At 35.8% G+C, this 17063-nt stretch overlaps 5 protein-coding genes across 6 annotated transcripts; 2 read left to right on the top strand and 3 right to left on the bottom strand.

Moving 5' to 3' along the window:
• Nucleotides 1-1481: 1481 nt before the first annotated feature.
• LOC103486745 (uncharacterized) lies at nucleotides 1482-2336 on the bottom strand. Its single transcript, XM_008444804.3, has one exon. The coding sequence runs from the start codon at nucleotides 2334-2336 to the stop codon at nucleotides 1761-1763; it is 576 nt and encodes a 191-aa protein (XP_008443026.1). The 3' UTR covers nucleotides 1482-1760.
• A 168-nt stretch (nucleotides 2337-2504) lies between these two features.
• Nucleotides 2505-4478, top strand: LOC103486747 (uncharacterized). Of its 2 annotated transcripts, XM_008444807.3 has the most exons (3): nucleotides 2736-2806; nucleotides 2929-3601; nucleotides 4144-4478. In XM_008444807.3, the coding sequence occupies exons 2-3, from the start codon at nucleotides 2989-2991 to the stop codon at nucleotides 4347-4349; spliced, it is 819 nt and encodes a 272-aa protein (XP_008443029.2). In that variant the 5' UTR covers nucleotides 2736-2806; nucleotides 2929-2988; the 3' UTR covers nucleotides 4350-4478. The 2 variants fall into 2 exon arrangements, with proteins under 2 accessions (XP_050940013.1, XP_008443029.2); XM_051084056.1 differs by having other exon boundaries at nucleotides 2505-3601.
• Nucleotides 4412-8122, bottom strand: LOC103486746 (probable protein kinase At2g41970). Its single transcript, XM_008444805.3, has 8 exons — nucleotides 7820-8122; nucleotides 7525-7645; nucleotides 7090-7346; nucleotides 6862-6988; nucleotides 6523-6796; nucleotides 5971-6103; nucleotides 5805-5891; nucleotides 4412-4820 (listed from the first exon to the last, which is right to left on the bottom strand). The coding sequence occupies exons 2-8, from the start codon at nucleotides 7610-7612 to the stop codon at nucleotides 4686-4688; spliced, it is 1101 nt and encodes a 366-aa protein (XP_008443027.1). The 5' UTR covers nucleotides 7613-7645; nucleotides 7820-8122; the 3' UTR covers nucleotides 4412-4685.
• A 1074-nt stretch (nucleotides 8123-9196) lies between these two features.
• Nucleotides 9197-12815, bottom strand: LOC103486748 (DNA-3-methyladenine glycosylase). Its single transcript, XM_008444808.3, has 6 exons — nucleotides 12021-12815; nucleotides 11663-11734; nucleotides 11033-11156; nucleotides 10065-10135; nucleotides 9752-9809; nucleotides 9197-9674 (listed from the first exon to the last, which is right to left on the bottom strand). The coding sequence occupies exons 1-6, from the start codon at nucleotides 12378-12380 to the stop codon at nucleotides 9511-9513; spliced, it is 849 nt and encodes a 282-aa protein (XP_008443030.2). The 5' UTR covers nucleotides 12381-12815; the 3' UTR covers nucleotides 9197-9510.
• Nucleotides 12816-13838: 1023 nt separating this feature from the next.
• LOC103486749 (uncharacterized) lies at nucleotides 13839-15852 on the top strand. Its single transcript, XM_008444809.3, has 3 exons — nucleotides 13839-14924; nucleotides 15350-15429; nucleotides 15526-15852. Exons 1-3 carry the CDS (start codon nucleotides 14040-14042, stop codon nucleotides 15617-15619), a joined length of 1059 nt encoding a protein of 352 aa, XP_008443031.1. The 5' UTR covers nucleotides 13839-14039; the 3' UTR covers nucleotides 15620-15852.
• The last annotated feature ends 1211 nt before the right edge of the window (nucleotides 15853-17063 follow it).

Below are 17063 nucleotides of genomic sequence, written 5' to 3'. Positions count from 1 at the left end.
GTTTCAATATATTCAATTTGTTTTAGTAATCAATTTATTAGCCTACTTTACTCGAACCAAAAATTATGGTTATTGAAAAGAAAAATCAATTTTGATTCTTCCTTTATTTCTTTATTTGTAGTATAGTATGATTATTGGATAAAGATTACTTCATGTAACATAAACAAAAAGTAGCGAAAGACAGCAAACAATTGGACGGTAAAGTAGACAATGAAATGAGGATGATAAGTACTAATTACGAAACTTTTCAATTTATTGATCATCAAAGTGAATCTATGGCAATCTGCTACCATTTTCTAACTTTGCTCAAAAAACTACTTTCAAAATAGCTCTTTACTACTCCTTTTACATTTTGTTTACTTCCGGTAGGTTATCTATACAAATGGTCCATTTCTTATAACTGAAAATATTTGTGACTCAACTATAAGCTTGAGATAATGTTTTAAGTGCAAAATAAGCACAACCAATCGTACATCTTAAACGTATTTAAGGGGAAAAAAAGTAATTTCAAAACCACTCTTCTAAACAAACCTATGATTATCAATTCTAGTGATGTGTAGTACCCATGAATTACAATCAGAGAATATCAACCCCAACGTAACTCAACCAGCTAAGAGAGTATATAGTTGACCATAAAGTCAGAAATGCAGATCTCTCATCCACATGTCAATAAACTAAACAGAAAAAGGGAAAACATTTTTCCTTCTTGCAATCAAAGTATATGAATGAATGAATTATTGAACCCCTGTTGATCAATCCAAAAACCATATTTTGATCGATGCTCAACTATATCTACTATACTAAGTTACTTTTTTAGTTCAACAACTGCGAAGAGATTCAACCTTTTTATACATATATCTTACCCAGTTAACTATGTTAAAATTAGTCTAGTGTCTGTTAAGCTAATCAAAGTCAGAAATATCATCCATGAATTAAAAAAAAAAAACATATTTTGATTAAGCCTTGAAACTTAATCGAATGTACTAAGAAGTTAAAACTTAATCAGATGCACTTAGAAGTTAGAAGTAGAACATTTATAGTCATAATAAACAATACTCACCCTTTTCAAAATTTTCTAAGTTTTAACAACATATGAGATGAAAAGATTAGAACCACTAACTTCTTGAAACACATTGGTTCATAACAGTAACTACCATAGTTGCACTACATAATAACATACTGAAACACTTCGACATTTCTTATGAGAATAATGAATAATGCAAGAATAATGTTCTATGGGCGTTCATGAGGAGGAATAACATGCTAAGTTAAGAAACCTTAAGTCAACCTAGTTTATGGAATGGAAAAATGTTTGGTAAGATAAGAATCTGAAGCAGAAGAGTAAGTGCCATAACATACCAAACAAGCAGTGAAGGCTTCACTTGGAGTAGCTCAAAACATTTTGATAAATAGCCAGCAGAACTCACAGTTCAATTTCACAATCATAACCAATGCAATAGAATCGTTGAACATAATCAAAGTTTTCAAAGATCAAAAGCTTATATTGATCCCAAAAAAGATAGTATTATTTCCAAATCTAATCAAGAATGCAAGTAGAGATTTGAACCAGAATGACCCTCTCAAATTTGTGGAACCCATAGCTATACTAAGTCCGATGAACTCACTATAAAATGAACATATAGAACCCTAATAAAAGTAAGCCTAATCAGCCCAAACCAAGTTTTCATCAGTACGAAAATTCATTCATAATGAAGGTGGGGGGAAAAGAGAGTACTAATTTGATCCAAGCCTGACCTAAATCAGTTCGTCTTAGGATCTGGCATCGGGAACAACCCAGCTCCGGCGCCTCTCGGCGGAGAGAATCCCAAGAACTTCTGCAGATTGGTCCTAATGCTAATAGAACAGAGGAAGTACAAGAACGCCATAGCGCAATCGGTAGGATCCTCACCCTGTAACCCTCGGTGACTCATCTTCATCACAAGCCCAAAAGGCTTAAACGGCAATTTGGCAACAACCTTGCCTTCGAAGAGCGAGTTGAGCAATCCAAAGACGACGAACAGAACAAGGGCAACAACGGCGCCGGATTTAAACTTGAAGAGCGAGAGATCACGGCTGGATTCCTTGAGACTGGTCTCGATGCGATCGATCTTCTTGGTTTTGGATTTCTTTACAGTGATTTTAGAGCTGTCAGTCTTCATGGTCTCGAGCTTTTTGGCGGCCTTGTCGATGGAGGATCGAAGGGTTTTGTAGGAGTTGGTGCGATAGATTAGAACCCATGAGATGGCTTCGCAAATGACGGCGGTGCAGACGGAGATTCCGAGGACAGTGAGACTGTCGGAGTATCGGAAGGAGGAGAAGAGGGGGATCGTGGCCATCGCCGGAATCGGAAGAGAAAATGGGTTAATCCCGGAGGGGAAAGTGGGAGAATTTTTGTGGAATTGGATTTGGATCTAAGTGATGTGATGAAAAAATATATATTATATCTCAACTTTCATCAATTACCATCAAAATTGGTTAGTTCCTCAATTGTTGAAATTGGGAAAGATGTCGTTCCCAGTTCCCAATTCTAATTTTTAAAACAAAGTATTAATTGGATTAGAAATTAAGAATTAAAAAAAAAAAATGTTATTTCATTTCTAAAAAAATAATAATTATAAAAAAAGATGCTTTTATCTTGAAATAATAATAAAACAAAATAAAATAGGATAAAAAACCCAACCCAACCGGTTCGGTTCGGTACACCATTTATGTTTGGGTTTTTACACTTCCACCTTTTAGGGCCGAAGTCCAAACATTCTCTTATCCTTCAGCTGCGAAGCAATAAGCGGAGCCGGAGAAACCTTAGGTTCGTTTCCTCATCGACGAATTGTTTAACCGCACTCTCTATTTGCCTCTGGAAATGTTTCTTTACCTTTGAGTTTCAATCAATCGAAGAGTTTTTGTTGTTTCTTTCTCGTGTTTATGTAGCATTCACTGGACGAAGTTATTAAATCTTAAGCAGATTGCCGCTGTGGCTTGCATTCTTCCATGAATTCTCTGTTCTTACATTCTTCTCTTGTTCCATCACTTACTTGCAATCCTCGGTCGTTTCCTCTCAAGAGGCTGAGGCCTATACATATATGTGCCCCACGTGGTTCTCATCATAATACTCGGATATTTGCTCCTTCCATATCGTTTCCAGCCTTACATATTAGTAACTCAGCTGCCCGTTCTTCAACTCCTTCTAATGAAGGTGTAGTATCTGTAGTCAATTTTGAAGATTTAGTTGAAAAGGACTTTTCGTTTCTCGATTCAGATGATTTTAGTTCCGTAGAAGAGCATGATCGAAAAATTAGACGAATTATTTCTGCTGGAGAGATTGTAGAAAGTTCTCAGGTTATGGTTTCCATTTCTTCAGAAGGATTTGTTGATCAGTTGTTTCAATTAGCTCCCTCCCGAAGTTTGCTTGTTGTTCATGACTCTATTCTAACGTTAGCTTGTATTAAAGAAAAATATGACAAAGTTAAGTGTTGGCAAGGAGAAGTTATATATGTACCAGAAAAATGGGGACCTTTCGATGCTGTATTTCTCTATTATCTTCCGGCCATGCCATTCGAACTCGACGCAATTTTTGGAGCACTTTCAGAACGTTGCGTGGCAGGTAAATTTCTTGTTTCGTTCTATTGATTTTTAAGTTTTTGTTGATTAGATTGGCTACCCCAATTGGTGAGTATATTGCCAATTTATTCTAAGTTCTTCTACAGTTTGGTCTTTGTAGGGGAAAGTTACCTAAGTTTCAATCGCCTTCTACTTTAGTTTTCCTTGGCGTATTGAAATGTATTAGATTTAATGTAGTTCAATATACACTGAGAATTATGGGCATGTGTGCGGGCATTATAGGAACAGTTCATTTTGTAGCTATGTTTACACTTTCTGGCAAACAACCACATATAATTGTTTAGTGTAGATTACTTATTACCATATTTGTTCAATCTCGGTATCATATGTTATGACTTTTAGCAAATTGGTACTTACGTTGCCTTCTAGACATAGAATCAGTCCTTCGTTGCTCGATGGGCGAATTGCGATATAATCTATGTAGTTTTTGTTAGGAACTAAAATGATATGGAAATGAAATTCTTGGTTGTTTTATACAGTCATACCACCACCATAAGATAATCTATTTCATTCGTTGCCTAATAGGTGCAAGACTAGTTATTAGCCATCCTGACGGAAGGAAAGCATTAGAGCAAGAACGACAACAGTTCCCAGATGTCGTAGTTTCGGATTTACCTGATAGGATGACTTTGCAAAAGGCTGCTGCAGATCACTCGTTTGACTTGACTGAATTTATAGATGAGCATGGCTTTTATCTAGCAATTTTAAAGTTCAATAAGGACAGAAGTTAAGTCTCGATATTTCATTAAAGTTTAGCAGTTCATGTCTAATTCTTGCTGCAAAACTTTGGTGATTTGGATAAACAAAATTTTGTTGTTTTTATCATTTATCATTGGTACAATACATACTATTTTATGAAATCCTGAATCAGGTCAAGTTCCTATATTGGGTTTAGGTGAAAAATGATAATAACTAAATGAGCAAGATTTGGGCATCTTGACATTTTCTTTCCAACAATACTTTTAACTGAAGAATAATGGAATGAGATTACAAATTACAGAAGAGATTACTGTGCACGTGCTATGGCTGCGCCTTGCGCCTGTATGTTAATCAAAATGTGAATAATCTCATGGGTGTGGTTGAGATTCAGGTCCCGGTGGTTTCGAGGAATTGAGAAGTGGCTGGAGAGCTTTAACCACAATTGTCATGTTTGGCCTGAAGTCAGCCTCGTACTGAACACATAAGGCTGCAACTGCTGCCAACTGTGAGAGATTCACATGAAATAATATTGGAATAAGAATCCATCTTGAAACAACTCTACAAAGAGGAAAACTAATATGACATGTAAACTTTGCCCAAGTCTGTCGTTTTTACACAATTTCTCTTAGTTCAGGTTATAGCTAGTTTTGTGTGATTAGAGGATAACTAGTCATTTCATTCTAATCCTGATTACTGAAGGCAATGTATGGGAATGTTTATGACCTTCCTACCTCAGATTGATAGATGATTATTGTGATTTCTTAGACTAAATTACTTATTACTAGTGTTCTCATAACAATAACACAACACCACTTGATTTCGCCCTTAGAAAAACCACTAAAGGGTATAGAACCAAATAACACTTACTCTTGTTACTAAGCAATAATCAAAATTCATGATTGCTAAAGTACTGAGCATTTTTAAAAAACACATTTAAAGGCAAAGTTGAAACGTCTCAATTCCTCATTGAAATCTGCAGTTCAATCCTTTAACCACTTGTAAACTTAGAAAGAAAGCATCGTTTAAGTGGTCTAACACAAGGGGGCAGGGTCCAAATCATAGTTAAGGTTTTCTATTATTTGCTAAAGATTGTTTATTTGTACTTCGGTGAAATTGCAAATTCATCATTGTAGCAGAATATTTCACCAATCATTCCAATTCTGAGGTAGCGTTAATGACCTCCCTTCCTTGTTTTAATGTTTTCTAGTAAAGAAAAATGATTCCCAAGAAATGGAAAAAAACAACTAAAAACTTTTTACCACATAGTTAGACAAAATGTACCCTACGAGCTCCTTTTTTAATTTCTAAGTGCAATAGAGGTAATAGATTCAAACCACAAATCTTTTGGTCGCCAACACATTCTATACGTGGGTTGAATATGCTCACTTTTGACATCACACCTCCCTTTGTAAACCATGCCTTTCTATTTGGTTTGGTTATAAATAATTTCCTTTGATTTCAAAATGAATGTGATTACACAGTAGTACCTTTGCTATTGCCTTTGGCGGGTAATCGTTGTTTAGCTTGGGATCTACACACTGTTTCACCTTGTCTTCACTTAATCTTGGTGTTGCCTACAGAACAATATGAACAGCTAATTAAGTCTCCGGAATAAACTGCAGAACTTAGAAAAATGCAGGAAGGGAAACTTACCCAAGTAACAAGACTCTGTTGTCCCTTAGGCATCGTGTGATCTACTGGCTTTCGTCCCGTCAAAAGTTCAAGAAGAACTACACCAAAACTATACACGTCGCTCTTTTGAGTAATCTGTCCTGTCATAGCATACCTAAAAAGAGGAACAATGAACATAGGCAGCATACCGAGAAATACGCTAAGAAGTTATAAGTTGATAACTTGTTTGTCTTTAAATTTTCAAGACATCTGTTTAAGTCAAAACCCATTCCATTTTGGTCTCCTATTTCAAAATGTCAATGTTATAGTCACCAAACTTTTACAAAATAATCATTTTAGTTTTTGGAGTAAGTGTGTTAAGATGTTGACATTGATATTTTAGCTATATAAATTTGCTAAGAAGGACCAAAAAATATGATTACTTTTCTATAGTTTGAAAGTCAAAATGAGATATACTTAAACTTTTGGAAACAAAAATGGAATTTAAACGTGAGTTTTGTAGCCACTTTAGGCTCAAATTCATTTTCAAGAGCAAGAAAGTATACAAGTAGGTAGACAAACAAAAGGGCTTACTCTGGAGCATGGTATCCAAACGTTCCTAAGACCCTAGTTGAATGAAGTCGTGCTGCTGTGTCAGATGACTGATTAGTCAAGTTGAAATCGGCGATCTTTGCTAGGAAGTCGTCAAAGAGAAGGACATTGCTCGACCTGATATCGCGATGAACTATTGAAGGCTGAACCTTCTCATGTAAATATTCAAGGCCTTTTGCTGCACCATAAGCAATTTTAACTCTCTGATTCCAAGTAAGAACTGGACCAGGCTCAGCCCCTTGTACTCCTTTTCTTCCTGCACCAGGAAATGATCAAAACAACAAAAATCAACACGAAACACTCGAACTTAGCTTGACGTACCATGTAATATATCGTGCAAAGAACCCATTTTGGCAAACTGATATACCAAAATCCGATTATTTGCCTCCAAACAATACCCAATTAACTCCAAAAAGTTCTCTTGCTTAAGTCTAGAAACAGATGATAGCTGCAACACCATGACAAACACAGAAACACAATTCCATTAGAATGAAGAATACTGAAGTCTTCGTCTTTATCACCAACAGTCATACTTATTCCATAGCGAACCTGAGCGGCAAAATCAGTGTCAGGCTCTGGTGAAGAACTAGTATCTAGTTTCTTGATTGCAGCAGCCTGACCGCTCTTTAACGTTGCGTAATAAACCCGGCCATAAGAACCTTCACCAATAAAAGATTTCGTACCAAAATTACCCGTCAACCTATTTAACTCATCCAGCGGAATGACTGGAGTTTCAATAGGCAAAACTTGCTGGGGAGCTCCACTTCTGACAACATTGGAAGTCCTGGGCTCTCCTCTCTCGCTGCCTACAACACAAAAATTCATAATCCCTGATCTCAACAAAAGAAATCCCACATTTGAATTCACAAAACCAACCATTCCAATATGTCTAACGACAAAATTCCTCAAGCGTTTCAACAAACAATTAACCGTACAAGAATAAAACCAAAAAAAATTAGAAGAAAGTAGGGAAGAAGCATTTACCACCGTATGTATTTCCCCTAGGTGGGGCTGTATATTGATTGGAAGGCGCACCAAAATTTTCCTCCTCCACACCTCCACAGCAAAACATCGCTTCTCGTCAACTCGTAGTAGCCTCAAAAACCTACACATGAAACGAAGCCCATCAAATAGGAAAACAGGGGAAGCGAAATCTGAATTGCGTATCATCGAAATCAAACATATAGGCATGGATTTGAAAACCCATCTGAGTTTTGTGGAGACCCATATGGGGATGAGGAAGATGATAGAAATTAAAGAAGAAGAAGGGAGAATTGACCTGGGATTGTGAATAAAAAATGGAAAGTTAGGGACAGTAAGCAGAAAGAGATTGAAAGGGAATGGAGGAGGAAGGAGGAGGAAGGAGGAGGGAGGGAGGGAGTGAGGGAGGGAGGAGACTCCCTGTAGGAACGCAATGTTGGGATTGGTTCCTGAAATGGCGATGAGAGGGGAAGCTACATTTCGTTGTATTTAGCGGGAAATTCGGGTTGCGATTTCTTTAACCGCTAAAACCAAACCTCCTTCATACTGCCTCCCACGTCGCACGTTCTTCCTCCTACTTATATCCATTATTCCCCCTCTCTTCTCTTTCTCTTTTACTCCCTTTCTTTTCTTCTCTAATTACAAATTCCTCTCTATAATTTTAAACTTCAAACTTTGTCCATAATTCCAACATTTTTTATTCTTTCTTTATTAAAATAGAATAATTATTAAGCATTTTTTTAAACTAAAATGATTGAAAATCGCAGAACGGCTAAACAATATTTACAAAATATAGAAAAATATCAAATTGATAGACACCATAGAAGTCTATTAATTTCCTTTAAAACGTATCGATAGAAGTTTATCGATTGTCTATTATCGACTGAATTTAAATGTTTGTTATATTTCGTAAGTATCTTGTATTTAAAAATACTATTTTTTACATATAGCAAAAAGAATTAATATATTTATTAAACATAGCAAAAATTTATATTTTACCGTACACATTATAATGATACAAGCCTATCATTTAATATAATTTTGTCATATTTGTAAATTTGTGTCATTTGCGATGGTTTTCATTTTTTAAATCTAACTTTTTCCATAATGTAGGAACAATTTTGAAATTAACCGTCATTTTTTAGCTTACAGATATAATTATGGAAAAGTATTATATTTACAAATACAACAAATTATCATAATATATCTATGACAGACTAACACTAACAAATACAGATAATAAGCTATCACGATTTATTATAGAAGATTACGATATTTTGCTTATTATTATGATTATTTTTTAAAATATTTTAGTTCATTGTAGCTAAAAATAGTAAAATTGAAATAATTTTAAAATTAACCATAATTTTTTTTAGCATAGCTATAATTATTTGAGGTTAGAATATTTGTTTTATTTGTAGTATCTAAAAAGTTTATTCTATTTTGGTGTTTGTCAACTTTTAAATTTTGTCCATTTCATGTATTTTTAAAATTTGTTTCTTTTTCTTAATTGTCTCAGTTTAATTTGTTTGTTTCCTATTTTTCATAGTTACATTTGTAGCCTTTAGAAACAATGGACAAATTAAAGTGTCAAATTAAGAAAAAACAAAGAAACAAAGGTCACCTTTGTTGGGAAATCAATGTTAAACATATAACAATACTAATAAATAGAAGGTTGAAATAACAACTTGATCTCTTCCTTTTATTTTAATCCCTACATTTTGAATAAATCTTATAAATACACTTCGGTATGATGTCCGTCCTCATCTTTTTCTTTTTATTTTCATACGGAAAATAAAATATAAAGACAAAGGATTCAATTAATCGAAACATCTTTTTTCCAAAGACAAACAATCGAAGTTAGATTTTCATACCAAAGATGAATCTATTTTTACGTTGAACTAATATACAACATTTACAACCTTCTCAAATCCAAATTAAATGATATAAAATAGTTCCAAGCACAACAAATTGCTTCATCTCCTCCCATCAGGATGGCCTGAGAGTGTTCTTGGGAGCACTTATCCATGGAGTTCCTGCAATGGCAAACCTCCATAAAGCATTAACATGCTCTGGTAAGGCATATTCGATACCGACACGAGGACCTACAAGTATGCTCTCTGGCTTGGGAGCGTCAAGGAGTTCCAAACCACCTGAAACACATTCATACATAAATCACGGCGGAGTTCTTTAATAGGCTTACAGGTAGAAGTAGTACAATGACGGTTACCGGGAGTATAAAATGGATGGTTAGACCACTCTGTTGATAATCCAAGCGCTTGGCCAACCTTTGAAAAAAGTAAGACATGAGTTTGGTAAAAAGTGATTTCAAGTCTAAAATAACTTCAACTTCTCAAAGCTATCTCAACCATTTTCAACCACAGTAGTTTCTTTTTTTTCTTCAATATTTCACTGCCAAGAAGAAGAGAAACAAACAAAATCTTATATGAATTCTACAATAATATGATACCCCGTGGAATTTTTAAGATTGATCAGAGTCAGCCTCCTAGAAACAAGGTTTATAGTAGAGATCATATTGTTACCTTCCCGGGACCAGTAAGAAGAACAGGCTTGTCTGTTATCTGACCTCTCCGCTTCTGAATCGTCTCCAACCCTGTTAATTGTTTACATTATTATAACAATGCAAATATGAAAGCCTAAAGTGAGGAGTTTCTTCCTTCAGAGAATTGCAATGAACATGACCATCCAGTTGAATCTCAATCAAGATCAATGCATTCACAAATAGAAAGAAATGGCCAAGACATTAAAACAAGTCTTTATCATTTGAGTAAGATTATTTGGTAACTAAGCATCAAAAAAGCCACCTGCTTCGATGCCTCTGAACACTATGCATTAACATATAAAATAGCAAACGTTAAGATTTCCAATTTGCCAAGTACAATTACAGGACCTGCAATTATAAAACTAAAAAATCTATCCAAGAGAAGATCTTAGGCCACATTTGATGACTATTTGGTTTTGTTGTTTTAGATTTAAAATTTAAGCTTATAAATACTACTTCCACCTATGAATTCCTTTGTTTTGTTGTTGAAGTTTTAGGGATATTTATAAAATCCAAGCTTTTTGAAAACTAAAAAACAAAAGAAAAAAGTAACTTGTTTTTAGAGTTTGGCTATGACGAAACAATAGGCTTCCAGACCACCAGGGAAAACATCCAGAGGTGGTTCAACTCATGGGTTAGTTTGTGTAAGCTTGAATTAAGAAACTGACCTCTATTTAATAGGTGGGTTGGTTTATTCCAAACTACCGGTTCTTTAATCTCACAGGTTACATAAAGCCCAATTGATAGAAAATCACTACTAAACTTACCTTGGTACAAATTTTACAAATGATAAATCCACAACCCAAAGATAAAAGATAAATTACACAGGTTTGTATAACCTATTCTTTTATACAATCCAAACACACATTATACAAATCTAGGCATTAAAATACTGTATCAAAGACAAGCTCAGAAGAATTAAGGTACAATCAAGGCAAGAAAGTTTACCCCTGACAGGAGCACAAGCTCTGATTAACACAGCAGCACCAACTCCAACCTCATCCGCAACAATATTCAGCATCATATGGAGACCATAGCAAAGATAAACATACGCATGCCCCCCAGGTCCAAACTACAAGTCCATACAACTTGTTAGTGAAAGCATCAACAATAATTAGACTTAGATATCCATCATTCTTCAGTTTCCCATGTCTGATATTTTTAATATTTTATTTATTTTTATTATTAATTTTCTATCTTTTAACTAGTCTGTCCACCCTCCTATAAATAAGAAGTGGAATAGGTAGCGGTGAAATAACTTGGATATCAAGGACATTTTATTATAAAGGAGAACTTCAAAGAGTCCTAGAGAAGAGACATCTTTCAGAACTTATTGTCTCTTTCCATCACTTCCCTGGAAACTAGAAGTTTGGCTGTTGTATTTTTGGAGTGGAGTCAGTGCAGTAGAGCACATGTTCTCTATGGACACCGCTTATTAGCATGTCTCAGTCCATAAATTCGTTCTAATCTCTTATTTTGTTATTGTTTTGATTTATGATGAATTTTGTAGGCGATTTTAGAAATTTAGTTTCATTTCCAACATCCCATCAGCGATCAGTTGAGTTAAAAAGTACTTACAACTGGAGCTGTTCTTGCTGTGACACCAAACCGACCATGACAAGCAGAATCATTTGGTCTGTAAGCTTCTACCTGTCAAAATCCTTTTGTTTAATTGTTGAATCTCAAAAAGTCATTATCTACCTTTTTCACAAATCCAAGATATCATCACAATATCACCATAAGAAACCCAAATTCAACTTGGTATTCAAACAGACAAACAAACAAACAAATTGTGGGCTCTCTCATTGACTTGACATGCAAACAAACGAACAAACAAACATAACCTCTTTCACAATAAGCTCGTTACAACCAAAATCAAACGAAAAATCGATACGCCCAGAAGTTACAAATACAAGAAAGAACGAGCAACGAGTACCTCGGTAATCCGAAGAACGACATCGTCTCTCCTGATGAGCTTTCCAAGCAAGCGTGGGGCGAGGTCCAAAGCATCAACGAGGAAGAACTCTTTGGGGAGGATGGTGAATCCATCGGAAGAGGAAGAAGGTGATAATTGAGCGATTTGTGTTGGTGGGTCGGTCGCGGGCTTGGATTTGGGGCAATGCCCTGTTTTCTTCTTCTTCTTCTTCCTCGCTTGAGGTTCACTGCGGAGGTCGGTTGAAGAAATCGGGTTTTTGGGGTTGGCAAGTTTCTTGAATCGATGAGTTCTGATCATTCCGTAGGAGAAGGAGGAAGCGAAAATATGAAATGGGGATTGAGAAATGAAGACAGAGAGCATGTGAAGCTGGTCAGAACTGGAAGCATTCGCCAAAACTCTGACCTTGCGCGGCCGTTTACTTTCTCGAACTGTCAACGGGGGTTGTATGTGGGTCCAGCGATACCAACTTGGGAAAACAAATTGGAATGTGTCATATTTCTCAAAGAGTTCGTTGTCTTGTCGTCCTCTCCTTACTCTCTCCTCGCTCTTTGTTCTCTCGTCGACAACATCCAATCTCCTTTCGTCTCTGCAATGCTTACTAACCAACTTTCTCCATCTTTTCTCAGGTTTTCTCACTTTTTCAATGATCCCACGCACTTGACATTTTGATCCCACTTGGACGACCCCTACTACAATGTTTCGATGGCTGGCTAGCAAATGGAGAAGGAGAACGACACCAATGCGAACGAGGAAACGAAAATCAAAAGGTAAACAAAAAATGGAGGGTAATTTTGTTCTAAAATGTGTGGTTTTTAATCGTCTTTATGTCGTATTAACGTGAAATTATCAAAATGAAATATTGGATATCGCTATCACTTCCTGTAGTTCTTTTCGTTAAATAACAAAAATGGCAAGATTATCAAAGTCAAGAGTAAGGATTGAATGAAAGTGAGAGTAGAGAGCCCAGCACACTTGCACAATAAAATTATTCCAATAAACTTCACCAATGATGATGCAAAAGTATATCATTGAGAATAAATAAATAAACAGTTGGCCTAATAGTTAAAAGGAAGACTGTGGTCTCACTGCCTAACAAAAATTTGATCGATTACGATTATCTACTTAAAAATTAATTTTAAAATAAATCCAATAAATTATATTGAAACTGAGAAACAAAAATACCAAATTAGAATTATGTCCAAATAATTTAGGACAAAATGATTCTAAAATAATAAGTTGCAAATATAGTCACGGCATTTAAAATAATTAAAAATATAAAATATTTTAAATTATTACGAATATAATAAAATTTGTTAAAATGATTATTGGTCTACCATTGATAAATCATAAGAGTTCTATCATCGATAGACTTTTATATGCCTAGTTATTATTCATAAAATTGGTATTTATTATAATTGCCTTAAGATTATTTTTGTTATTTTCAAAATAAATTTTAATTATTTTTTAAATTTTAAACTATCACAATTACGATGATATGAAGTTTAGAAGTAAATGGTTAATTAATCTCGAATGATTAAATTTGGTTTTAATCACTAAAAAGATACACTTTATTTATAACAAAAACAATTTTAGTTCTCGAATAACAATTCAAGTCAATTTTGCTATTTTCTTTCTTCAAATTAGAATATATTACACTCTCGTACACCTAACGTTATAATTCAAACTAAAACAATCTACGGTTCAAACACAAATTAATTCACTATTTACCTTAAATGGTGACTAAAAGAATTAAATTGTTATTTTATAAAAAGTTGGGGGGACCAACAATTATGTTAAACCTAATTAATAATATATTTAAGTGAATAAAACCCTATTGTTTTGGTCCGAGCGACGATGCGCCGCCATAGTTCTAGAGACTTCGACGCCGAGAACCTTCCGGAATCCACAGTTTCTTTTTCCCTTTCCCTTTTATTCCTTCCTCTTTCATTTCCTCATTTCCCAATCTCCTGGATCTCTCCCATTTTTCCCACCTAATTTTCCCTCTCTCAAGCTCCGGTGATGGCCAAGTTCGGCGAGGGCGACAAGCGGTGGATCGTCGAGGAACGTCCCGACGGCACCAATGTCCACAACTGGCACTGGGCTGAGACCGATTGCCTCGAATGGTCCCGTAATTTCCTCTCTAAGCATCTCTCTAGTCTCCCTCTTCTTGACGGCGAGGGCGGCCTGTTCATCAAGACCAAGAAGGTCGACAAGGTTGATGGTGAGGCCTACGTCAATATTCGGAAGGGGAAGATAATTCCTGGTTATGAACTTAGTGTTACTCTCTCTTGGGAAGGCGAGGCCAAGGATTCCGCCGGCGAATCTCTGCAGAAGGTTGATGGGCTTGTTGAGATTCCGTATATTTCTGATGAGAATGCCGATGAGGATCCTGAAGTTAGGGTTTCTGTTAAGGATGAAGGGCCGTTTGGGAAGAGAATGAAGGATGCTATGTTGGCTAAAGGGAAGCCGATTGTGTTGGAGAAGGTGAGGTTGTATGTGCAGAGTATGGCGAGGGGTGGGCCTGCTAAAGATGATTTGGAGGCTAAAAAGGTGGAGCCGAAGAGTAATCAATCGACTCCTGCTGCGGCGGCGGCCGCAGCAACTGCTCCTGCTGCATCAAAGCCAGCAGTGGCGGCAGAGAAGAAGAAAGTTAAGAAAGGGTTCAAGACAATAACTCTGACTGAGAAGTTCAGTTGTAGGGCTAACATCCTGTTTGAAATTCTCATGGATGACAATAGATGGAAAGGATTCACTCAGAGCAATGCTAAAATAAGCAAGGAAGTAGGTGGAGAGATCAGTATATTTGATGGGTCTGTCACCGGGAAGAACTTGGAGTTGGAAGAGGGGAAGTTGATTGTGCAACAATGGAGATTTGGAAGCTGGCCTGATGGCATTCATTCCACGGTGAGCTTTTAATTTTGTTCCATTCTTTACTTATCTCCTTCCCATTGCTCTGATATGTAGCATACCTTAGGGAACATTTACCGGTCAATTTTGATGCTCTTTCCTTTCGAAGGGCTAATTATTTGGGCTGTAAGAGTATGTGGATACAACCCATAATCATTTCATTTCTATTAGTCGACTCTCCTAGCCTTGGAAATTGTCATAATCTTACTTTGTAAACTGTAGTTTGTCAGAGATTGATCAAATCTATGAAATTGTTGTAGTGAAATTTTATCACTAATGAAACTATATCAGTAACGATGTCTACAATTCAATGGTAGTTTGTGCCAGTAGGGATTCGTTTAATAAGTTCTGGTGATTGATCCTTCACATCATCGATTAGCCGTGTGCGTGATCAAGCTAAATTGGTTGTGAATATTGCACAGGTGAAATTGACATTCGATGAGCCTGAGCCTGGTGTTACCATTGTGAAGTTGGTACACTCCGACGTGCCTGAGGAGGACAGGTTGGTGTTTCTGATCATTGTGCTGATAATTGATATCTGTTTACCACTGTGAAGTTGGTGTTTTCTGATTATTGTTCATCTTTTGGTTTGAATTAGATATGGGAACGCAACTGTGGTGGAGAACACGGAAAGAGGCTGGCGGGATCTTATATTCCACAAGATCAGAGCAGTTTTTGGCTTTGGAATATGATTGGGTACTTCTCCCTTACAACAGAGTCCAGTCCTTTGGTTTCTTAAGAAGCTTCTCATTTGCATATCATCTTCATGAATGATAATGATTTGAAATGCTTAAATTTATATTGTCAGATGATGTAGCGTTCTCATAGTCTGTATTGTCTTCCATCCATATTTGAGAATCAAAATTCATTGTTGGATTCTGAGCTTTTGACATACAATGAGATACGATTGTCACCTCTTCTATCACATTTTGTCTTGTTATCTGTAACTCATGAACCATGTTAGTCTCGTTCACTTTCTTTTGGCCGAACTACATTCTTCTCTTGGTAGCTTTAGTCGACATATGGTTAATACTACGAGCGTTTATTTTTTCTTTGTTGGTTGTTGAAGTGACCCAAGTCTACTAAGGAAAGGTCTTAGGCCTCACGTGATAGGTTTATATAGTTGAAGAATGTAAAGTTGGAATTAATATCGGTTTTTGAATGTGTTTATCATATTGAGGGACATGTGATCACCTCTTTAGTGGAGGATGTTTGGTTTCTTGTTAGAATTCATTCTTTTTGTATGTAAGTTTTGTTTGCAAAGCGATTTTGTAACGATTTGTGAAGATAGTCTATTTTTATAGGTTATACAACTGTATCTTTGAGTTCTTAGGTGGTTGTATGTAGGTTCTCTTGTATGAGCATCACTTATTCTTCCTTCTTCTTCTATAGGGGTCGAGTTATTTTAAGTTAAGTTGGATATAGTTTTTGTTGAACCACTGCATAATTATGTCCTCTAACGAATGAATCAATTTTTATCGGTACACATGCTTTCGTGCTTCATCCATACATTTTCATGGAACAAAGCTTTGTTGGTTATCTAAAGCTTTTGTTTTTGCTACCTCCATTCTAGACCATTGAGACCCATTACTTTGTTCTATGATTTTGAGCGAGGATTAGTGTGGTATTCGAAATTGCTCTAATTTATGTTTTTAATCGATTGAATCAATTGCAGGTTGTTTGTTGCATTTTTCAATTTGTCTTCATGCTTTTTAGTGTGATTTGGACTATGAGTAGAAAATCTGATCTCAATAATTTCAAAATTGCGTAGAAATTTTTCTTGAGGTTATTCTACACGGTGACGATGAATATTGTTACAATTCAGCGTGATCCAAACTTATATTGTCGTGTTGTTGAAATGAAGTTTTAAAACAAATGAAGATTGAAAAGAGTACTTCCCTTTGTGTAGCTTTCAAAGTGTAGTTATTCTTAGAAATTTGGTAGACCGACCAAATGTTTAAGAGGGTTGCTCAAAGCAATGTGTAGTTGCTAACAAGATAAAGTTAACGTCTAAATGACTACGAAAGATAGTTATCCAATCCAAAGTCAATTTTGTTTCAAATCTCTTCAAATTCGAGGGAAGTGCATCCAATTTTTCATTTATGGTCTTCACACGAATCCATGTTTCATAAGTAG

The sequence above is a fragment of the Cucumis melo genome, chromosome 4 (assembly GCF_025177605.1).
Source record: "Cucumis melo cultivar AY chromosome 4, USDA_Cmelo_AY_1.0, whole genome shotgun sequence".
NCBI classification, from domain to species: domain Eukaryota; kingdom Viridiplantae; phylum Streptophyta; class Magnoliopsida; order Cucurbitales; family Cucurbitaceae; genus Cucumis; species Cucumis melo.
Note: the sequence above shows the minus strand (reverse complement) of the source record. Positions and strands in the feature narration are given on the sequence as shown.